The sequence below is a fragment of the Arctopsyche grandis genome, chromosome 2, assembly GCF_051622035.1.
Source record: "Arctopsyche grandis isolate Sample6627 chromosome 2, ASM5162203v2, whole genome shotgun sequence".
NCBI lineage: Eukaryota > Metazoa > Arthropoda > Insecta > Trichoptera > Hydropsychidae > Arctopsyche > Arctopsyche grandis.
In genome coordinates, this window is record NC_135356.1 from 21,489,476 (window position 1) to 21,515,190 (window position 25,715).

A 25,715-nucleotide genomic window follows, 5' to 3' on the forward strand; every position below is an offset into this window, starting at 1 on the left:
TCTAAAGACTTGATCGTTTGGAGAGAAAAAAAATGAATGTGTGTGGCGTAAGTTGAAATTTAATTACAGCTGGTTGAAAATCGTGTTCTCGGGGCTTCCAAATTTATAGAAAATGTCTTCTTATATATATTTTTTAAATTTCCTATAAAAGACAGTATGTCAGTTTGCGTGCGTGAATATCAATGGATGAAATTTTCGGGTGTCAGATGTTCCGTGGGTAAAAAGACTACTAGTCATATGTAAATCAGTCACAGGACAACCGGTCGCACTAGATCGGTCACACGTGATGACCCGTCACACTAAAACTGGCCACACCCTAAAATTGGTCAAGAGAAAACTGATTGACCGATTTTATGGTGTGATCAGTTTTATCGTGACCAATTTTAGGGTGTGACCAGTTTTAGTGTGACGGGTGATCACGTGTGACCGATCTAGAGCGACCGGTTGTCTTGTGACCGGTTCACATTTGACTAGTAATCACCGAACCGTTCCGTGATCAAGATTTTAGTGGTGTGCGAGATCGCTTTGCGCAGAATAATCACCAAACCATAATTTATTATATTTGAAGACAATCGTGCAGAAGTCTCGCAGTCCACTGATTTTATGACTGTATATTTACATCGTTCCACAGAGTCAATTATACGATTTATAAACGCCCAAATGGTAATTGGATTATTCGTCACATTGAGGTGGTCACATAGACAATTTTTGCTATGAAAATCGCGAATACACAATATTTGGCACTTGAGTTCTTGTTAGTATGATATTTATCGTTAGTTTGAAGGAATTTTCGGCTGCCAGATTTTCCGTTATAGAGATTTTAGTGACTTTGTGACGAGTCGTTTGTGACCAGTAATCACCAAACCCGCCCAAATACTGGTTTATTCAACAAACTTTATTGCAAATGCAGTCCGTAACGGAATTTTTTTAACAATGGTAACACCAGGCTTATCTGTCAAAAGCTTTTTGTGGTCGCGTGACACGTTTTCGCTTTCACAAATTGCGACTCGTTTCTGTCGCATTTGATAAGCAAGGTTCTTATTTGTTTATGAAAACTCAACATGCAACCCAATAACTTCTCCACGGTGCACTGATGCCATTTCTATAATGGTAAATATAATTTTGCATGTCACTTTCTATTGTAGTATGGTTTGCATTCCATAAGCTTAATCTAACCTTAGCATAAGTGGAAAACGCCCCCTCATTAAAGTGAACGGGCAGATTCATTTCATATTACTAATTCGAAGTAGTCAGTTACCTGCCAGTATCTTCAAAGTGTGGCCTATTATATCTTAAACATATTTCTTATATTTTTTACTGAAAAATTACTTATTATATAAAATATAAATTTAAAAAAGTCTCGCACATATCAAAAAGTTTGTACTTCGTCGAATTTAGTATAGTTAGTAATTGGAATATGTTGAAAAATAATGTATTGAAACCAAATCATGAAATTTTAAATATTCTACAAGATACTGTCCGGTTTGAAGGAAAAGGTTTTATTCATGTACACAAGATACATGTAAAATTACACTTGTCTTATATACGAATAAAAAATTTGTATCATTAAAAAAAAATTCAGATGTAACCAATTCTATGTATTTGAGGAATATAAGAAGTATAAAAAACAAAATTCTATAATGAAACATATGCACGTACATCAGTGGCGTATATTGGGTGTGTGCTAGGTGTGCGGCGCACACCCGTGAAAACCAAAGACCACATAAAGTAGTATTTTAATACAAAATAATGTGTTGTTGTATAAACAGGCATTGATGTGTATGGTGTATTTACCGCGTGCGCTAAATGTATGGTGTATGGTGTGGTGTGCAGTCTGCAGCGTGTTGTGTGATGTGTGTATGTAGTTTGTGCGCCGCGACGAGAGAATACCTATGCCGTGCAGCAAATTGGTGGGTTTGGTTGGAGTGTGCAGGCGGATATTCGCTTGCATAGGTTTGTTCGCGATATTAAGACGTACGGTGTGCTACGACTTCAGAGCACCGCGCACCGCACCACTCGGCAATTGACCGAATGCGATGCGACACGTGGTCTCGTACTTTTTCGCACATTCGTATTTTTATGGTCATATCTCAGTCATACCTCTAATAACTAATAATGGCTAACAGTGTTCAAGACATTTTAACTATTCCGTTTTCAAATAGAAGTTTTGAGATAAAATTAAAAATAATTAAAGATGGGAAACCGTGTCCGTCTCTTCCAAATTTATCCAGTTTGCATAAAGAAAAAACAAAAGTTTACACTAGACATTTTTGCGTTTCAAATTATAAAAAATTCGAATGGATTACAGGCTGTGAAATTCGATCCAAACTTTTCTGCTGGCCATGTTTATTGTTCTCCAAAGATATTAATGTGTGGAACAAAGAAGGATTTGCTGATCTCAACCATTTGACAGCAGCACTGAAGAAACACGAAGGATCGCAGGCACACGTTCAATCATTTCTTTCCATACAAATGTTTGGCAAACAAAGAATCGACGTATTAATTGACAGTCAACGTAAAGTCGAAATAAGTCGACATAATGAACAAGTTAATAAAAATAGAGATGTTTTAAAACGAATTATTAACGCAATAATCTATCTAGGAAAACAAGAACTGTCCCTGCGAGGTCACGACGAGTCATGTAATTCCGTAAACAAAGGCAATTACATTGAATATCTAAATGCTCTTCGAGAATATGATTCTGTTTTAGATACTCATTTAAATACTGCTACTACCTTTCGTGGTACTTCTCCAAGTATACAAAATGACATAATCGAAGCAATCGCTCATGTTATTAAAGTTCATATAAAAAATGAAGTAGAGTCAGCAAGTTTTGTTGCTATTATTCTCGATGAAACTTCAGATATAATGACAAAATCACAGCTCTCAACAGTTTTACGTTTTGTATGTAAAGGCAATGTACATGAACGGTTTATTAGTTTTACAGACGTTAGTGCTGATAAAACATCTAATGGTCTATTCCGTCACGTGGTGAACATAGTTGAAGAATTTAAAATTCAAGACAAATTGGTTGGACAGACTTATGATGGAGCAAGTGTAATGAGTGGACACGTAAATGGTTTGCAATCCAAAGTCCTCAATGCTTATCCTTTTGCTCTTTTTACACACTGTTATGCTCATGTATTGAATTTAGTATTGCAGCAAGGTCTTTCTGATATTAAAGAAAGTAAATCATTTTTTCAAACTTTAAATGGATTGTCTACATACTTTTCAAAATCTTCCAAAAGAGTATTCACCCACAAGGTGGAATTTTACATCTCGTTTAAGTAGCACAGTACAACAATACAGAAGTCAATTTACAGATTTTTTTCGACATGTTATAGAAAATTGTGAATTATGGGACACAGATACTGTTATAAAAGCACGAGGGTTTTTAGGCTTTTTAGAGGATTTTCAAACAATTAAACTTCTTCAATTTTTTTCAAAACTGTTTGGAATAACTGATGTTTTGTATAACATTCTTCAATCTAAATCTTCGGACGTTTTATATTGTTGTAAAAAAATTAATGATGTTTTGCAGCAACTGAAATACGAAAGGGATAATAATTTTGAAATGTTATGGAATAATTATTTAAATGAAAAAAATGATGATCATGATCGTAGGCCACAAAGATTAAAAAATTATTCAGAAGTAGAAGATAAAACTTCATTTCGTCAATTATATTTCAAAATAGTTGATAGCATAATCGCACAAGTCGAATGTAGATATTCTTCACTTTCCAAATTAGAATATTTTCACCTTCTTTGTAATGATAAATATGACGAATATAAAGAAAATTTTCCAAATGTTTTAATTAATAAATTAAAAGATTTTTATGGATCACTGTTTGATTATATTCGATTGAAAAACGAACTCATTGTGCTATATTCCAGCTCTGAATTTTCAGAGAAACCTGTTCATGAATTAATACAATTCATGACAAAAAATAACCTCGAATCTGGTTTTAAAGAGGTGTTTAAGCTGGGAGAATTAATATTAACGATACCAAGCAGTACAGCTTCAGCAGAACGTTCTTTTTCGGCGCTGAAAAGAATAAAAACTTGCTATAGAGGTACGCAAGGTCAAGATAGATTATGTGGCCTTAGCTTAATTTCAATAGAAAAAAAGTTATTGGTGGAATTAAAACAGAAAGACACATTCTATGCAGACGTGATTGAAAAGTTTATGTCTCAGAAACGTCGCATTGAACTTATGTATAAATAACTAATAAATTAAACATTTTTGTAATGCAAAACGAGTATTTTTTTTTAATTGCTAATTTTATACCCTATGCCCTACGGCATACACAGCACACCCGGTATTAACACCCACCGTCCGCCACTGACGTACATACACATTCACATACCGGCTATGAGAGCATTTTCGATACAAGATGAGCGCAAATGTAGGGAAACTTACATAAGATAAAAGTTCTACTTCCAGCTGTCGAATTTTGTAAAAAAAAAAAATTACTTAACATCACTAAATATTATAAACATAAAATATCAAGAAGATAGAAATAATTTAAAAAGTCATAATAAAATAATGAAATATTGTTTTAAAAAAAATTACTATTTCCGGTTTACGAATTCTAACCAAAACCTTATCAACTCTATGTTAGTACATAAAGAATACAAATATAAATTTTCTGTTTGAAATGTACGTGCAGGGGTGTGGCAAACATTGTGTGGTCACAACATTTTGACCTTTTTTAAGATTAAAAATTCCCACTTCTGGTTTATTAAATTTAATGATTTTTTTTCGTTTTCATCACATTGATACAAGGATTATAATTTAATTTTACCGTGAAGAGAATACATATTTAAAGGGACGAAAAAAATAGCGGAAGAAAAATCGAATGAGTATATTTACTACCATTTCCAGTTGACGGGTGTTCAACAAATTTTATATATAACTTGGTATTAAGCTTAAAGTGTTAGATGTGAAATTCCAGTTCAATACATTAACAGGTTTCTGAATAAAATATAAAAAACCTTGATCCTCTAAAATAAAAGCACTACTTTCGGTTGAGGTAAAAATATTAGGGTATAAAATTTATAATTTCCATTATATGTAAAAAAAATTCTGATTCGGTTAGCTGTTTGGGAGATAATTGAATTCAAAAACTTAAAAAAAGGACACCTATAAGGGGAGGTACCATTTCCGGTCAACTTAAAAATTTTAAATTACCATTTCAGTAACCGATACTAAATTTCAGTTCGATAGGACTAACGGTGGTCAAAAAATCCCCAAAATACACTGACACACACACACACACACACACATTTTTTCTAGATCATAAAAACGTGATCAGTGATCGATTCTGAGTTCGAATCATTCAAAATCTCGCGTTTGAATTTTCGCATGATCACAAAACTTCATCTATTGTTTTACTACGTACATATTTATAATACATAGATAAAGTGAAAAAAATGTTTCGCTTGTATTTTAGTTTCTAATTTTATTTTAATTTTACGGTGAAATTTCCAACATGGACCGCAAAAAAAAGGTTGAATTTTGTAAATAAACCAAATTATCAGTTCTTATCTGAATATACTCGATATTTACGATTTGCAATATTTTAAAATGTATGTATTATCCAATCATACTTACATATGTTTACGTGTTACATATTGACATTAACAAATAAAAGCTTAAAATGATAAAAACGATGCTTTAATTCTAATGTATTTCCATTGGTAGTCAAATTTTACACGTATCAAAGGCACTTTTCATGAAAATTTTCAGGTAAACGAGAAAGTTTCGCCTTTCACAAGTTTTTGTCTGACTGAAGCTTTACCATATCATGTCACATACATTTTTATTATTTTAGGTACAATGTTGTAAAAATAGAACGGAATCCGTTAAAAAGGAATTATTTAAATATGTCAGCAGCAAATCAATTTGCAAAGGTAAATCGAAGCTTTGTATGTACATATGTAATTTTTTGTGAAAGACATATATCTGACTGTATAATCCGATTTTGTAGCTATTTTTTCGTTCGTAAACCAATTTTACTGTTTATACGTGTATTCTATATTTAGCTCACTTACATATTTATCTAGAAACTGAGATTAAGCTTAAAAAAAAACAACACTATGAACACTGGAAATTTATCAGAAATTGTGATAATTTTAACTTTATCAGAAATTGTGAATAAATAAAGATACGTATGAAATAAGGAGGGAGTGCATTTGGACGAATGAATGCCGTTTTAAAAAATGCCACTTTGCCTGAAGAAAACGATCTCGATCAATGTGTTCTGCCAGTGATGATGTATGGATGCGAAACTTGGACATTGAACGCCAAGATACTACACAAAGTCCAATGCACTCAAATAAGTATGGAACGCTGTATGCTTGGCATAACGAGGAAAGACAGGAAATGGAATACGTGAGTGAGAAGTATGATAAGGGTAGTGGATATAGTGGAGTGAAGAGATTGAAATGGCAATGGGCTGGCTTCGTTGCTAGAAGAATGGACAAAAGAAGTGCTAGAATGGTACCCGAGAGAATGCAAAAGGGTAAAATGAAGACCGCATTGAAGATGGGTAGACGAAATTAGAAAATCTGTGGGGTGAGATGAATGAGAGTTGCGCTAAACTGAGACGAGTGGAAGCGTGTTGGAGAGGCCGTCATCCAGGAGTGGATGGTGAATGGCTGATGAACTTGTAAATATGTATTTACATAATGTAAATATGACAAGCTTTTAAAAATCCAATAAAAAAAACCAAGTGTTCTTGAAGATGTTAATAGAACAATTTATTTGTGATTAAAAAATATCACATTGGAATATGTGTGATGGGTATTTTTTGGGTCTACGTGACAAGCCAGAATGTTAAATTACAGAAAACACAAATATCGGAAGGCAAAGATCGAAAATCGAAAGATAAAAAAAAGGGTGCATGGTAAACGGTACATACTCACTTAATTTGCGCGAGCAGGATACAACAGGAACAAGAGGAACAGGCTTTTCCTCCCGTATTAATGTGCCCGCGCAAAATACGGGAGGAAAAGCCTGTTCCTCTTGTTCCTGTTGTATCCTGCTCGCGCAAATTAAGTGAGTATGTACCGTTTACCATTCACCCTTTTTTTTGATCTTTCGATTTTCGATCTTTGCCTTCCAATATTTGCGTTTTCTGTAATTTAACATTCTGGCTCGTCACGGAGACCGGTATTTTTTATGGGCTAATATTTTCTGCCTCTGCTGTGTAGTTTTGCCTTAAAAGAAGTAGTGCTACAAAGAATAGACAGTCTGTTAAACATGGACTTTCAAAATTTCTCGGCAACCTAAGGCTCAAAACAAAATAAGTATGGGCTACAGATCCTTAGATAGGAGCCACCAGCTTATTATGTAGTAGATGATAATAAATAGGGGTGCGAAATTACTTTTTAGTACCCCAGTAGTACGAGTACCTTCTTAAGTAAGGACGGATAGGTGCAAGACTTGTAAGTACAAAAAAGAAAGATACCGAACTATGTAGCTCAAAAATATATCCTTTCCAAGCAGTTACTCCTACTACCCGAATACTTAAAAAGTCGAGTATTTTGGCATCCCCAGCTATAATTAGACAATGAAGCATAAATGATGTAGGAAAATTTCTATTGTCTATTGAATACTCATCGGTTCGCTGAAATTTATCAAGGCGTTTTATACTTTAATATGCGATATGACGTTTTAAAGGTACTTCAAAAATATTAAGTTATGAACTTTTAATCAATGACAGTTTTTCCCTTCTTATTGTGTTGCTGTTTTAAATGTTTAGTGTCATAAAACGATTGAATTTTAACGATGTGCAATTATAGCCCACAGGTCGAGTCACTCATCGGACAGATGGAGAACGTGTCGATTCTGATACTATACCATCACTGCAGCAGCATCCACCGAACCATGGAACATTCAATTCTACAACCTCGATAAGAAATGGTATACAGTTTTGTAATGCATAACAATGTATGTGATTAGATGATAATATGTGTGTTATGTACTGCAAATAGTTAATTTTTAAAGTATACGTGGTTTTATGTGTAATTGCTTATGACTGAGTACATATGTAGTTGCAATATGTTTTTATTTTGTTTTGTTTGTTCATTTAAATCAGTGTTTACATAGTGGTTGTGGAGTTCACGAATTGTTTTCTGTCATATTTTGGTTAAATCGTCAACTATCACACAAAACATTACCAACACATGTGGACTAAGTCTTCAAAATCAATGCGTAAAAGTTTTAAAGGTGGTTTTAACACCTTTTATATAAACAGCAGCGTTCTTATAAATAAGTCTTAAAGGATGTGGGTCCGACTGAATTTTTAAGATAAGTTTATCGATTCATATACATATTTATGAATGTGACTGCGGCAACGTGTCAAGCCATTTACATAGTACGCTTTGATAGCTGCCAGGAGAGTGACAAATGTGAATTGGCACATATTGTGAACAATCGAATCATTCAGAACGTTAAAATATGCTATGGATTTTAAACTAACATGATGTCGTCACAGACTTTACTCTGTTGAAATAATCTTGTTTTCAGATTTGAATTAAAAAGATATTAAAATGAATGTTAAAAAAATTTTAGAATTAAATGAAGATTAAAAACTTGTTTTATATCAGGGCTGTGGAGTCGGAGCATTTTAAGCAGAGTCGGAGTCGTAAAAAATTAACCGACTCATACTCTTTTTTATTATTTTCTTGAATTAATAGCATTGCGGTATGCGTCAACTTAGACTCCACTAATAAATTGAAATTTATTAATTTATTTATAAAAATCATTTAAATTCCACGTATTTTGATGTGTTATGGCCAAAACAGAATTTAATTTTGAATTGATTTTTTTTTTGTATATGAAATTCATACACATACACTATGAATGGACTTATTTTTAATTGATACCTATTTCATTACCAATAATTAAATTATTAGTGATTTTTTTAATTCCTTTAAAATTTTATATTTTGAAAATAGCTATTATTTTTATTATTAACAATTTTGTATGTTGTCAAGCAAAGTTGATTTTATTAAAATCGTTCAAGTTGGAGTCGGAATTTAGAGTTGAAACATAAAATAAAGTCGGAGTCGGTAAATTTTGAACTGACTCCACAGCCCTGTTTATAATATTAAATTAATTTGAATTTTTTTTATCTTCGCTTGCTCACGCAAATGGAGTATTGATTATCTATAAGTTTTATATATTGAAAAACATGAAATTGATTGTATTTTTATCTTCTAGTTACTTCTGTAAAATATTCAGGATCTGTAGTGGGTGAGTTAATTTTTTAAAAATTTTCTTATGAATTGAAATGAGCGAAAGATTCAACATAGTTACAAATATAAAAGCCTTTTGTTAATTTTTTTCTCTTGAAAATGACACAATACACATTTCTAAGACTTTCCTTTTTAAAGGTTTTTTTTTATAATATTTGATTAAGTTTGAGTTTTATCATTGTACCTGCTTTTGAGAAATCGGTTGTCAAATTTATGACTTATAAATAATAAACATATATTTTTTTACATTATAATGAATTGTCTCCCCTTTATTACAGTAAATCGTTTCAATGAAAAAACATAAGTAAATAAATCTAAAAATTCATGTTATTTTATATCATGCTTTTTTACAGGGGAAAATGACGATTGTAAACAAAATTCGAATAATAACAATTGATATTCCAGACTTTTTTACATCACCTGGTAAATTTACTATAAAAATATCGTTTACCAAACTTTTTGGTAATACGCATAATCGTCGGTCGATATGTATACAATTAAATATGCCATCTAGACATGATGTTATTTGATTTATAAATCTAAACAACGACAACCGATTTTGTTGGCAATCTTTCAATGTGTAGAATATTTTTCTGAACGACAGTTGGTAATGCTTATGTACGCTTGCGCGATGTCCATATGCATGCATGGGGTATGTGTGCAAGTGTAGGTGTATGCTTTCAATCGATATAAATGTATGCCTCCACAGCCAGATGACTCTAGTATTGCCACAATTCGTAGAATTACGTGTGTATTTTTTTATCGATCTCAAATACTGTAAAGATAAATTGATAAGAACGTTAAAAACAAAATAAAGCAGGTCATAATTGGGGGTCAATCAATAAGTGAAGGTTATTTGTTTTTTTTTTTTTGAATTTCAAAGAAAAACAATATATATATTCGAAAATGTTTATGTTATCTTCAAGCTTATGGATGATTTATACCCAACTTAAGCCCGCGTGGCTTTGGGCCGTTCTATTCCAGTCATGAAAAAAGAGGGTTTTTTGAAGATTACTTATTTTTTTATTTTATTAAAGTAGCAATACATTTCGAAATTTCTCAAAATTATTTAAATAATAATCGAATACTGTACTCCAGTCGCAATATTTGCTGAAATAGGAGTTGCTTAAAATTTGTCATTACTTTTCATTATTATTTAAAAATAATTGGCATGCAAATGAATTTCTCCCGTTTATCATATATTTGTCACCGCTTATCAATGTATCAGTTTTTTTACACACATTTTTTTTACGAAAAAAATTAAACCACAACAATACAGTGACATTTTTCTTCTCTGGTTGAAAATTAGCCGCAAATATTAGCCACAAATATTAGCCACAAATTATTATCAGCCGATCGTCCAGTGTCGCATTGAAAGTGTGCTTTTCGCAGTGGCCTTCTATACTATCGCGACGGCTTCTACTACGACAATTATTCTCCTACTTCATATCGTGACTTTGAAATAGTATGTAGCCATAATCTTTTGGGTTTTCTCGATTGTTCTTCTTCCTCGCATCTCAAAGGGGTCTACATCACGGGCCCGAAAGTGAAACGCCCGAAAACGCAAATATCGGAAGGCAAAGATCGAAAATCGAAATATCAAAAAAAAGGGTGCATGGTAAACGGTACTATGTATATATAATATACATATATGAGTGGCATGCGGTGAAATTATCTCTCTTTTTGTCATACAGCCTTGTTTAATGTGCGCGCGCAGAATACGGGAGGAAAAGCCTGTTCCTCCTGTTCCTGTTGTATCCTGCTCGCGCAAATTAAGTGAGTATGTACCGTTTACCATGCACCCTTTTTTATCTTTCGATTTTCGACCTTTGCGTTTTCGGGCCCGTGAGGGAGACCTATGTATATCAAAGATACTATAATAGCGTCTGATCGTCCATTTAGCTCCGAGGTATCGAACGAATGATTGACATAATCTGTCGTTCAAGTGCGGTTTACCTAATATTGTCGCACACTGTTGTGAAGTTTCGGATCGCTCGGTTGTTGTATAGTGCGGTCAGACTTTCAAATCTTTCGCGCATCACCAGTACTGCGCAAACACTGAACCGTGTGACGTACGTTTTCTGACATTGACAGATGTATGAACCACCACACACACACACACACACACACACACACACACACACACACACACACACACACACACACACACACACACACACACACACGCGCGTCGAACATCCGCTAGATAGAGAAGGGAAATGTCACTATTGACGCGTCATTTATTTTTTTCGTATTGCAATGTGTTTACATATCGCTTTGTATGAAGTGTGGCAACACTGAGCATCAGAGGCGCAGTGCGTGGCGGGCCTTGGTCCCGTCATGACGTTAGATTCTGTTGCAGGTGAGGGCGTCACCTTCTCCGGTATGCAAGGTAAGTCTTCCACTCTTCATCACACTCTTCACATTCAGCGTGTATACCAAAAGAAAAATTTCACTTGTATATATGTGTACATAAATATATATTATATATATATATATATATACAGCAGCAGTCACATAAAACGGAACGCTTAAGCGAAACATGTTTTTGCGTGAAATTTCGGTAATCTTATATAAAACCAAAACCGAAAGTCATTTAAATGATAGGTTGTACCATAGTGCATTCGTGTAATACCAAACGTGAAAAAAAAAAGTTGACAAAAATGAGTTGGGGAGAAATTTAATGGAGGGCAGATTTTACGACCGTGCGTTGACTTCACGGTTAAATGAAATTTGAAATGAAAATAACACTATACATATACATTTTTAATTTTATTACAGTCACATATTATTATTTACAACTTATAAAAAAGAAATTAATATTTTGTAGCGGCTCCTTTCGATTTTATAACTTCTTTTATTCGGTTTGGCATGGAATCTACTAAAGTTTTTAAATTTTCGATTGGGAAGTCTTCGTACCATATCTTTTCTATTATTTCTTTCAACGATTTAAGAGTAGTAACATTGTTCTTCCTTATCCTGTACTTGATACCCATCCATAAATTTTCGATTGGATTTAAATCGGGACCATTGCCAGGCCATGGTAGTGTCTTTACACCCATTTCTTGTAAATAGTCCCGAACCAAAAAAAAAGTAAAAAAAAAAAATCAGTTTTTTGATTGAAATTTTATAATTTATATTCAATGCTATCAAATAAAATGAATACTCACCAATTTAGCTCGATGACAAGGGGCAGAGTCATCTTGAAAAATTATATCATCGGTATATGAAAGGTGGTTTTCCATCGATGGGACAAAGCTTTCTTCTAAAATTTTTTTATATTTTTTTCCATCGATGGCACCTTGTAGAAACTCCAATTGTCCAATGCTATGGTACGAAAAGCATCCCCAGACCATTTGACTTGGAGGATGCTTAACATTTTTAAGGGTACAATTTTCATTATACCTTTCGCCAACTTTCCTTCGGACATACGGAAAACCATCAGGACTATAGAGGTTAAACTTTGATTTGTCGGAAAGTATCACTCGTTGCCAATCTGATGGACTCCAATTTTCATGTGCTTTCGCCCATTCCAATCGATTGTTTTTCATTCTCTTGGTTAGTAGTGGTTTTTTTGCAGCTTTCCGACCGTACAGTCCAGCTTCTCTGAGTCGCCTTCTTACTGTTGAGTCGCTGATTTCCATGGAAAATTGTGAAGATACATCTGTTCTTATTTCTACAGCAGTTTTGAATCGCTGCTGTAAAGATAATCTGGTTATTACACGGTCTTGCCTCTCCGATGTGCATCTTTTCAGTTCGGTCCCCTTCTTACGATCAAAACTTCCAGATTCTCTTTTTTTTTATCAGTATTCTCGAAACAGTCGATATAGAACATCCCATTTTCTTGGAAATTGACCGAAAGGAAAATCCTGAACTCGCCAATGTCACGATTTTTACACTCTTCTGCAATGATAACTGAGCTCGTTTTTTCATGTTGACGTGTTAAAATTCGAATTTGATGCTTTCTCCTCGAAAACCCACACTAAACTGAACTCAAATCTTAGAAAACAATCATATTTAGAATATTTGGTCGTTAAAAACCCTACACATAAAGGGATTATCCTTTAATGACCTCGAAGTCGTAAAATTCACAAGCGTTCCATTTTATGTGACTGCTGGTGTATATATATATATATATATATATATATATATATATATATATATATATATATATATATATATATATATATATATATATATATAAATATATATATATATATATATATATATATATATATATATATATATATATATATATATATATATATATATATATATATATATATATATATATATATATATATATATATATATATATTCACCTGTGTGTAGACAATGAATTGACGGATCATTTTCTCCTATGTGTGTATATATATATGTATACATATATGCGGGTGCATCACCTGTTAATTATTATTGTAATGTACAGTTTACACTTGTCGACAGATTTGAGTTTATGGTGCGATACGTTCTGCCATATTGATCGTATTGGATTTGAATTCGATTAGTTAGACCGAAATGTTTTGCCGGTTTTTGCATTAGTCGGTTTAAAAAGGTTCAGATGGTGAATTCAATTTCATATTTTAAAAATACTATAAATATATACACTACCGTCCATATGTTTACGACCAAACTGTTTTTGGAGCATATTTTACACAATTTAAAAAATATAAACTCAGTTATGTTAAAAAAATACGCATTTGTTAAAATAAAAAAGATATCACAACAATTAATAAACATAAAATTATGAAAAAATAAAAACGTCAAACTGAACTTTCGTCAAAAAACCCACCCTTACTTTTAATCACTGCTGCACATAGTCTCGGCATTCTATTTATTAAATTTTGAAGTGTGATGGGAGGTATGGACTTCCAACTTTCCTGTAGATGAATCCAAAACTTATTTATGGATGTTGAGCGATGTCCAATTCGTCCCACAAAAGATCTATTCGGTTTGAATCGGGGGATTGAGGAGGCCAGTTCATGATTTTAAATTATTCTTCTTGTAAGAAGTCCATGCATAGCTTTGATTTATGTTTTGGGTCATTATCTTGTTGGAATATAAAATCATGCCCACATAAGTTCCGGCCGCACGGCAAAATTTGTTTTAAAATTTTCAAATACCCTTCTTTTTTTAAAATTCCATCAATTTTGATTAAATTCCCAACTCCAGCTCTTGATAAACATCCCCATATCATTATGGATCCACCACCATGCTTGATTGTTGGCAGCACACAGTGTGGCATCATTTTTTCTTGGGGTGTGCGCCGGACGTAAACTCGTCTTTTCGAACCGAACAATTCAAACGTCGATTCATCGGACCAAATCACTTTTGACCAATCTTCAATTGACCAATTACGATGCTGAAGAGCCCAAGCTAGTCTTTTCGCTTTATTATTTCTTCTTAATAATGGTTTTCTTACTGCTATGTACCCTCCAAGCTTCGCTTCCATCAGCCGACGTTTAACCGTGGTGACCGATACTTTTTTGAAGGCTGTCTTTTCTATCTCCGAGGCGATTTCTGGTGTCGTTATCCTTCTATTTCGCTTGCTCAATAATATAATTTGTTGATCCAATGCTTGTGTTGTGATTCTGGGACGTCCTGATTTTGATAAATCCATATTGTTGTTGGAATTTTGGAATTTTTTTTTATCGTCTGTTGTACTGCAGTCTTCGAAATATTCAGATTTTCGGCGATATATCGTTGGGTTTTTTGCTGTTTGTAAAGAGCAATAATGGCTCCTCGAGTTTCCATGGTGAGATTTTTATTTTTTTCCCATATTCAAAAAATTTTGTCCTCTTTATGTATTATAAATTTTTCGCTAATACGACTTCAAAGTCTGACTGATCAGATTAAACTGAACCAAATTCATTTAGGGTTTATTATTTTGAACTGTTTCGATGTCATATCAGCAGGATAAAATAACAAAAAAAGTTCGTAACATAAACTGCGTATAGCAGAGTTGTCGAATTGCAATGTGTGTCGATTCGTCACGCGGTGTCTTTGAGCCCATTTTGAACCCTTCTATAAAAAAAACGACAAACCAATGGGATAATCCCTGCTTTTTTTGCTCAAATTAAATCCAAGGGTGTAGGGAAACAAATGATACCTATTTCTTTGAACTATTTTACGTTAAATTATTTTAATGGACATTAGAAATCGAGTTATAGGTTTGGTCTTAAACATATGGACGGTAGTGTATATGTATGTATAATGCTTCTATATGTTGTGTATGCCGTTATATATGTATATATATATATATATATATATATATATATATATATATATATATATATATATATATATATATATATATATATATATATATATATATATATATATATATATATATATATATATATATATATATATATATATATATATATATATATATATATATATATATATATATATATATATATATATATATATATATATATATATATATATATATATATATATATATATATATATATATATATATATATATATATATATATATATATATATATATATATATATATATATATATATATATATATATATATATATATATATATATATATATATATATATATATATATATATATATATATATATATATATATATATATATATATATATATATATATATATATATATATATATATATATATATATATATATATATATATATATATATATATATATATATATATATATATATATATATATATATATATATATATATATATATTTATATATATATATATTTATATATATATATATATATATATATAGATTATTTAATATTTAGTTTGTTTACGCCTCAGCAAACAATTCTATTTTTATTTATTTATTTATTTTATCAATTGTAAAACGGCATTAATGTTGTTTGTAAGTACTCATTGTATTACTGTACACAGTGGGTATTTCTATGTGCTTACGTATTTCATGTTTTATATCAGTCAAACGTTTATCTATTCCCACTTAAGGTAATTAAAAAATGAAATCCCCAAGTGATAATATTTTTTATGTAGCAAAAATTCGCATTTTAATAAAAAAAAAACTAAACAGATTGTATCACATATGGAGACTTTACCTCATGTGGTATATTTACATGTCACAGTTGAAGTGTATTTTCAGTTGTAACATATTTTAACTAGTATAATTATATTCCATCTAAATTGGAAAATGACTACCGTTATAGTTGAAGTGTATTTTCAGTTGTAACATATTTTAACTAGTATAATTATATTCCATCTAAATTGGTACTGACTACCGTTATAGTTGAAGTGTATCTTCAGTTGTAATATATTTTGAATAGTTGGAATATATTCTGTCTAACCTTACGTAAGTTGATTCATATGGCATATGGTCAAAATATATTACAACTGAAAATACACTTCAACTGTATGTTGGTACCAGGTAATATAGGCAGTTTAGTTAGGCTTTCGTGAAGACGTCACTCGATTAGGAAATTAAGTTGGAAACTCATATTTTTGTTTTGAACAAATTCTTAAAGTTATCGCAATACAAAACTCATTATCTTTACTCGTAATATCTAGAAAAAATTAACGCGTTATTGAATTCTAAAACTCAACTGTTATATTACAATTGACGTACATTGTTAAAAGTGTATTTGCGCTTGCAGAAATATAATTTACTCGTTGAACTGTATTCAAATATATATGACCTAAAACGCCAGTCGGAATATATTACAACTGAAAATACACTTCGGCTGTAACATATGTATATGTATGTATGTATTTAATACCCATATGGGAAAAAAAAACTACATGAAAATATGCGAAATCAATATTTTGTCGTGTGAAAGATTTATTGAAACCAACATATGTATGCAATTTATAATTATTGATTTTCGATTTGTTTGACATGACATTACACAATATTGTAATCGTTTATTTACACGTTTGTTTGTACATATGAGACGTTGCAGATACGAAGGACGAACTTGACATAGGGTCAATTTTTTTTTTACTATCCGGTTCTTCGAATTCCCTCTTCATATAAAACCATATAAAAGTGAAGCTTGAAACATAAGAAATATCAGTGTAATGCTAACACTTACTTTGTTGAGTTTGTTCTGCGTTTTTCTGCGTCAATTTGAAATGAATTAGGGTCAATTTGAAATGAAAAAGGTTCAATTTAGAATGAAAAACCTATATAATAGAATACGCTTATTTCCATTAGTAGTTTTTCTCTTTCTAGCATTGGATATATTTTCACTTCTTTACTAAGTATTTTTTTTGGAAAAGCTCCTGGATTTTTTGGCCATCTTCTATGAAAGCTTCCATAGAAGGCGGCCGCGGGCAAACAGTTAAATATATCTCGAAATATACTCTTATTTTGGTTGGGAACTGTAGTTCTGCAGTTCCTATGTATGAGCCGCCCCTGCCTATATGGCAAATAGTAAATATATGTAAGCGTCTTAGCATAATAAGACTGGTCAATAAATCGTGTCAGAAAATTTACATATTCAATGAATCGTAATTTACTTAAATTTAAATCATTTAACATATATCAAGACAATAGTTCTATGTATTGTTATATATATATATATTGTATTAGGTGATGGCGACGACATTCCTGGGATTGGTCAATACGATGATTTCCACACAATTGACTGGCAACGAGATATCGCCAGAGATCGTATGCGACACAGATACATAGTGAAGAAAAAGCAAGATTCGCTATGGGATTTAATAAAAGTAAGTTCATATTGGCATATTTGAGGTCTAATTTGATGAAACCGATACCTTCGTAATCAATAATGATAATTATGCAAACTCGCTTTTTGCTACATATATCAATAAGCCTGTCAAGTTTATATGGAGACAGTCTTTTTAAAATTCATTCAGTATAGCTGAGTGCGTTTATGTTTAGCACCAAGAAATTATCTTTAATATACTGCTGGTTAGACTTGAATGTTCGCGAGTCCAAGTCGATCGTTTCTTATCAGAGTTTGGCAATTTTATATGATCATTGTTGTAACGGTTCCTTAAAATTGGCAAAAAAATCATCCTACCTGCTGTCACAAATCTTCTGTATTAATGTATATACAAATTGTAATTATTTATCTACAAGTCTAAAAATCCATAGATGTTTCAATGGATTAATTAATTGTTAATTTCGTGTTCTTCAGCTTCTCGAAATACAGTGATTTATGTAATAAAAATGCTGCATTGTTTGTAATTAATTGTCCAGGAAGGCGTATTGGGGTCTTTCTGTCAAGCCTTCCTGGTAAAAATAAAATAAAATATAGTATAATATTTAGCTGTTTGTTTTTTGACCTAATAAATATTAAATTAATATATAAATAGTACAAATGCTTTTATGAATTATGTAAAGATGTTATGAAATCCTTAATAGTTAAAAATGTTAATTTCTATGTACTATTAGTTAACAAATGATATGCTTAATTATTCCATGGAAGTAGTTTTACTCGTGAAATCAACCAATACGAATTCTTATTTGATATTTGTAATATATGTATGTAAAAGCGAAACCACATCTGATAATAATGCACACATTCTCGATTTCAAATGTAAATTTAATGACTATTTTCAGGGAGCTCACGATGCATGGTCCGGTTGGGTGTGTGTTCTATTGGTCGGCTTGTTCACTGGAGGTTTGGCCGGAGTCATAGACATAGGAGCCAGTTGGATGACGGATCTGAAGTTTGGAATATGTCCTCAAGCGTTTTGGTTAAACAGAGAACAATGCTGTTGGTCATCTAATGAAACGACGTTTGACCATGGAAATTGCTCCCAGGTTAATACGATTCTTTTATTGACTTTTATCATACACGGCATAGCAATTAACAATGTTGAATTTATATTTAAGTGGCTGACATGGCCTGAAGTATTTGGCGAACCGCGAGAAGGCACAGGTCCGTTCATCATTTCATATTTATTCTACATAATATGGGCGTTGACTTTTGCTGCTCTATCGGCCTCGCTCGTCAGAATGTTTGCACCGTATGCGTGTGGCTCTGGTATACCCGAGATCAAAACTATTCTCAGTGGTTTCATCATCAGGGGATATCTAGGAAAGTGGACGTTGATTATCAAATCGGTTGGTCTCATTTTATCCGTATCATCTGGACTGTCGCTGGGGAAAGAAGGACCTATGGTGCATATAGCCAGTTGTCTCGGTGAGTGTTTATTATTTTAGCGCGGTGGCACAGATTGTTTAATAATATGTATCAAAAATTTTATTTGTATCTCTTTTGTGTTCAGGTAATATACTGTCATATCTGTTTCCGAAGTATGGCCGCAATGAAGCGAAAAAGAGAGAAATTCTTTCTGCAGCGGCTGCCGCTGGGGTATCGGTTGCTTTCGGTGCTCCCATTGGTGGTGTGCTTTTTAGCTTGGAAGAGGTTTGTATTATTTCTAAAGGCGACCACACAAATGCAAAATCAATCACCGGTTCCTCGTGTATTTGACAGGATTGATTATATGTAAATTAAACAAAACAAATCTACCGTTGACATTGTATGTATATGAGACAAGATTTCCATTTCTATTCAGGTATCATATTATTTTCTATTAAGAACATTGTGGTGATTGTTCTTTTGTACCCTCGTAGCCGCTTTCATACTCCATTCGATCAATTCATTTGACGACAAACACTCTTTGCGGCTTTTATATATTTGTAGCTCTATCGTAATTTTGAAGAGTTTCTAGGTTTTCCAGAAACGTGTTTGTGTTTCATATTTATTCTGAAGTTAAACCATATTCAATTCAAATCTAATGTTTTAAGCAAAAATATGTTATAAACGTAGGATCTCATTGTTAGGAGATGTAGGCGGGAGAGTAAAATGAGACCGTTTGGCGGTTTACAACATTGTTTATTTGCAGCTATTATCGCGAAGAAAATGATTACGCTTTTAAATCCAATTGCAGTTCCAGATTCTTCTTTTCGCTGAACCGAAGAGAGTTTGATGAATTTTTAGCTAGTTATCAACATGTCTGCGACAGGTCCTATACCTTGCAGTACCAGATCCGTCATTTTAAAATTGTTTACAAGTCAGTTGGACGTCCAAGTTACTCATCCAAGATACTTGGTCGAAGCTTCTCGCATTGTGTCAATCCAATATTAGTTTCCGTACAAACTTCCTTTTTCGTATATTGTTATTAGTACATATGAAAAATAATAACAATAACACATAATAACCTATGCGACCTGACAGGTTACGCCACACGTAACAGCTGTCAGTTTTATGTATATGTAGGTAATATTAATTTATTTTATTTTTCAGGTTTCGTATTATTTTCCATTGAAAACGTTGTGGCGATCATTCTTTTGTGCACTCATAGCCGCTTTCATACTGCGTTCGATCAATCCATTCGGCAACGAACACTCGGTGCTCTTTTTCGTCGAGTATAATAAACCTTGGATATTCTTCGAGCTAGTGCCATTTGTCGGATTGGGAATTATCGGGGTACGTTCAATTTGAACCGAATCACAATGAATATATGTATATTTTTTAATATTCCATACACATTATACTCATAATGAACTTTGCGTTTTAGGGTTGTATTGCTGCGATCTTCATTAAAGCGAACATTTACTGGTGCCGGTATCGTAAATATTCGAAACTGGGACAGTACCCCGTGACTGAAGTTCTCGTCGTCACTCTCGTATCAGCGTTGATCTCTTTCCCGAATCCGTACACCAGGATGAACACGTCTCAGTTGATATATTTGCTGTTTAATCAATGCGGCATTTCCAATTCAGATCCTCTGTGGTAATTATAAATGATTATTTTGGATGTTCTTTTGACTTTATTGTATGTGTGTGATGTTATAAAAATATTTTTCACGTTTCAGTGATTATAATCGTAATTTTACTGATGTGAATTCTGCTATTGAGATAGCCGCCGCTGGAAAAGGTGTTCATCATGCCATAGGGCATTTACTATTAGCATTGGTTCTGAAGCTTATTATGACTGTATTTACGTTCGGCATGAAAGTACCGTGTGGTCTTTTTATCCCCAGTTTGTGTTTGGGTGCAATTGCTGGACGAATCGTTGGCATTGGTATATAAACGATTTTCTATATATTTATAATAGTTTATAAAATGGAGCAATCTCCCCTCTCATTTTACTCAACGTTCTGTATCTCAAAAGATATGTCTTTTTTAATATAGTTTTTATAAATGCTCTGAATGTACATAACTTTATATTTTAGAATTTTTTTGGCAAAATTAAGAACTTATCTTTGAGATATAAGAATGTTTTAAAAATCATATTAACTCACTATGGGCCGTAAACACATATGCTGTGTTTTTAATAAAACTTCAACACAGCATATGTATTTTTAAATCTTTGAACTTCAAGTATTATTTAAAAGATTTAGTTTCAAACTTCCATTCATAGATATCATACATATCTTAATCCAAAATATTGATAAAAAAAAAAAAAAATGGTTCAAACTTGACGTTTTTTTCCAAGGAATCGATCGATAATATTCAGAAGAGATATTAAATCCCTAGATATTGAAATTTACTGGTTTTTTCTTGTGTAGCATACAAATTTCTCAAATTGAATATTTCATTCAAATGAATGACACAATGATCTATAAGATATATATCGTTTATTATGTGAAAATATATTGAAATTTATATAAATTTTATACTAAATTGAATACAGCCATCATAACAGTTTGAGAAAAACTGATCTGATAATTCTTCATACAGTCGAACACGATTATAAAGAAGCTGCATTCCATTTTTAAATTTAATTGATAGAAAGGTGTAGGAGTTATGTTCAACTTACGAAACTTATTATTTTTACATACGCAGACTCTTATATCGAGAGTTTTCGGAATATTCGGGCGATTCATAACGAGATAAGTTGTGTATATAAGAGATCATTAGTTCCAAGCATTTGCTTTGAAAAGTTTACTCCATGCTGTGTTTCCAAACAATGTATTTAATTATTGTATAATTGCAGGAATGGAGCAATTGGCTTATAACTATCCCAAAATTTGGCTGTTCAGTGGCGAATGTTCCACGGGCGACAATTGCATCACGCCCGGTTTATACGCGATGATCGGTGCTGCGGCAGTTTTGGGAGGAGTCACCAGAATGACAGGTATGTGGTGTGCTCAGATCGACGCACATTCACCGTGGACCAATCTATGCTAATCTATGGTATGCTTTCAGTGTCTCTGGTCGTCATAATGTTCGAGCTGACTGGCGGCGTCCGCTACATAGTGCCGCTGATGGCAGCCGCCATGGCTTCCAAATGGGTCGGAGACGCGCTGGGACGGCAAGGCATATACGATGCGCACATTGCATTGAATGGATATCCGTTTTTGGATAGCAAAGATGAGTTCCAGCACACGTCGCTAGCGGCGGACGTCATGCAGCCAAAGTATTGCCTCACTTTGTATTTTCTCTATTACTTATAGACACGTTCGATTCATTCGTTTGAAACACAATGAAATATCAATACATACTTGAGTATATGAGCGCATTTCGTACCGGATGTGGTTGTGTCAATTGGAACTAGTCTACGTGTGTAATCTTTCTGCTTGACAACAATTCATTGATATGTGGATTTTAAAAAAATACTCACGTAGGTCTAGTTACATTAGGCAAACGTATGTCCGATTCATTCAAGTTCTGGAAATCATTGCGCTGATGTGTGAAGTTTGATCTATAATATGTATATATCCAATCTAATACACTTTCGTTAGTTTTGGACCTTTCTTTTTTATACTTAACCGACTGACAAAATATTCAATCGCTTAGGCTATTCAAAACTTTGTCATTCTAGGTAAGTATAGAAAAAGACATTGAAAATTTGTTCTAACGAAAATGACCAACTGTGGTCTATGTGCTATAAATTGTAAATCAAACTTTGTAATAATGTGTAAAATGTCAAGGGTTTTTGTATCGTAATCTGAATGATTAGTGTTCTATATTGATTGGTAGTGTTTAAAAAAATCATTATGGTTTTGCGTGCTTATACATTTTATTTTTAACTTTAAAATTGAAGTTGTCATTGATTGCTATATAAGGTAAAATATTACATTTTAAAAACTGATACAAAACCTGTCACGTTTTACATAAACACATTCAGAAAGAATAGTTTATTTATTTTTTTGAAAAATTGAAAACCTTTGAAAAATTGGCATAAATATGTAGCTGCGATTTTGTTTTCTAATTTAATAATAAATTTATTTTGAAGCGTTTTGCGAAAATTTTGAGGCATTGCGTTGCGATTTTTATCTTTGACTACAGTTAATATGAATCAACGCTTGATTGAATTTGTTATTTTGTCCTCAGACGTAATGAAATTTTGAGTGTCATCACCCAAGACTCGCTGACGGTCGACGATGTGAAAGTTTTACTGAAAGAGACTGAACACAATGGATATCCGGTGGTTGTGTCGCGGGAGTCGCAGTATCTGGTTGGATTCGTTCTGCGAAGAGATCTTAATCTTGCTCTGGGTATGTCGTATTATATTATATTAGATCTTACATTGCTCTGGGTATGTTGTGGTAACCAGCAGTGTGGACTATTGGTTAGCATATAGATCGATTCCCATCTGTAGCTGCTGGCCAGATCTTGGTTTGTGACTCCAGGTCGATCTTTTCCTATCAGAGTTTGTCAATTTTTCTGATTTTCATTGAAACGGTTTCTGTAAAATTGGCATCTCCTTTCCAATCTCTCTTGCAAATCTCGAGTTATTCAGCGTCTTGAGATTCGCCGATTTGTATTATGAAATGCTGCAAAAATTTCTCCACAGATGTCACTGTGGATGATGTTTGTATGAATACGCATTGTCTAAATGCTTGTATTGATCGTATTGTACCTGTATTAGTACAGTAGTTGCTTTGGAGCGATCTGTAAAGGCGAGTGTACATGTTCAATTGAAATAAATTATCACGTTTTATTTACGTCGACAATTGTTTCTCTGGGTCAAATCGTTTATTGATTTGACTTTATTGTAATTTTTCACACGTGTACATATTTTCGATCACAATACGGCACCCTATCAATTTTTTAGTTGACCCCTCCTGATAAAGCTATTTAAATGGTAAGTCACGTTGGAATAATGATATTTCTTTACCGGTTGTCATGTCAATTAATCAACATTCAGTATTTGTATTATAAAAATGTTAGTGAATATTGTGAAAATGTGCTGTTTTATTTTTCTTTATCCACTTTGTTTTTATAGCAAATGCGTGCAGAATGGTCGAAGGTATATCTGGACAGTCGTTGGTGATATTCAACGGCAGTGCTTCTCCAGTCGGAGGGTTTGCGGCATCCATTCCGCCGAAAGTGAATCTTCATAAAATCCTCGACATGGCTCCGATCACTGTAACCGACCAGACTCCGATGGAGACGGTAGTCGATATGTTCAGAAAACTCGGACTGAGACAGACATTGGTGACACGCAACGGGTATATATCTTAAATCATCTCTATCGTAGCGCTTCAGCGAGATGACTTGTTAACGTGTGGTCTTTTATCCTTTCAGCCGGCTATTGGGCGTCATAACGAAGAAGGACGTATTGAGACACGTAAAGCAAATGGACAATGAGGATCCTAGTTCTGTATTGTTCAATTGAATGAATGCATACGAATATATTTAACGATGACGCGCTCCGTTTTAAAGTTCAATACTCTTGTTTCTGTTTATTATTGAAAATCAACATGCATAAACTAATATAATGTAGATATGTTTTTTGTATATTTTGACTACATTCTAAAGTTCTTTATTTATTTATCTATTCATTACATTTGTGTACATATCGTAATTTAAAAAAAAAAAAAAAAGTATTCAACTCTGAAATGGAACATGTGACATTGTTTTATGTGAAACGTATTGTGTACATGTGATCATCAAAAATATATCTGTAATAGGATTACAATAATTTTATTAATGGACGCAAGCGAGATCATTGCGGCGCGGCGTTGATAGTTTTTCCTGCAACTCCAGGTCTGCTCGAAAATATATGTATGTCGAATCGGACTCGGATTAGGAAGTTTGAATTCAATTTTGTTCATGTTTTCTAAGCTGGTCGAAGTGTCAACATCATTTTATCGCGACGGCCTCGCTACAAGCGATTACACTTATAAAAAAATTGATAAATTTCATGAAATTATTCCAATTTGGCAGCTAGAAAAGTTATCTCTTTTATATATATATATATATATATATATATATATATATATATATATATATATATATATATATATATATATATATATATCTAGTGTATATTTGAAAGATTATGTCATATTAATAAGTATAAATGTGTAACGCTGTTAATATATTATCCATATTCTATTTCGATTGTTTTTGATGAGTCCTTGTAGATGCATAAATCTCAACTTAATATTTATATTTGATATACATATATTATTATTACTGTAGTTAAATTATATGCATGTTTTTGTGTATTTTTATTAATATTTTATAAAATAGAATGT

At 32.6% G+C, this 25,715-nt stretch overlaps 1 protein-coding gene across 2 annotated transcripts; it reads left to right on the forward strand.

Moving 5' to 3' along the window:
- The first annotated feature begins 929 nt into the window (after positions 1–929).
- ClC-c (chloride channel protein 3) lies at positions 930–25,151 on the forward strand. 2 transcript variants are annotated; one of them, XM_077445994.1, is made up of 16 exons: positions 939–1,110; positions 7,807–7,927; positions 9,230–9,262; positions 11,627–11,656; positions 17,836–17,975; positions 18,835–19,038; positions 19,111–19,420; positions 19,506–19,645; positions 20,528–20,710; positions 20,802–21,016; positions 21,099–21,307; positions 22,223–22,363; positions 22,435–22,645; positions 23,563–23,726; positions 24,458–24,683; positions 24,760–25,151. In XM_077445994.1, exons 1-16 carry the CDS (start codon positions 1,108–1,110, stop codon positions 24,848–24,850), a joined length of 2,421 nt encoding a protein of 806 aa, XP_077302120.1. In that variant the 5' UTR covers positions 939–1,107; the 3' UTR covers positions 24,851–25,151. The 2 variants fall into 2 exon arrangements, with proteins under 2 accessions (XP_077302121.1, XP_077302120.1); XM_077445995.1 differs by lacking the exons at positions 9,230–9,262; positions 11,627–11,656 and having other exon boundaries at positions 930–1,110.
- Positions 25,152–25,715: the final 564 nt, after the last annotated feature.

Coding starts and splice junctions, on each gene's coding strand:
- ClC-c (XM_077445994.1), top strand. Junction 7,928..9,229: donor TACAACCTCGATAAGAAATG/GTATACAGTTTT, acceptor TTTATCTTCTAG/TTACTTCTGTAAAATATTCA. Junction 19,039..19,110: donor ACCATGGAAATTGCTCCCAG/GTTAATACGATT, acceptor TTTATATTTAAG/TGGCTGACATGGCCTGAAGT.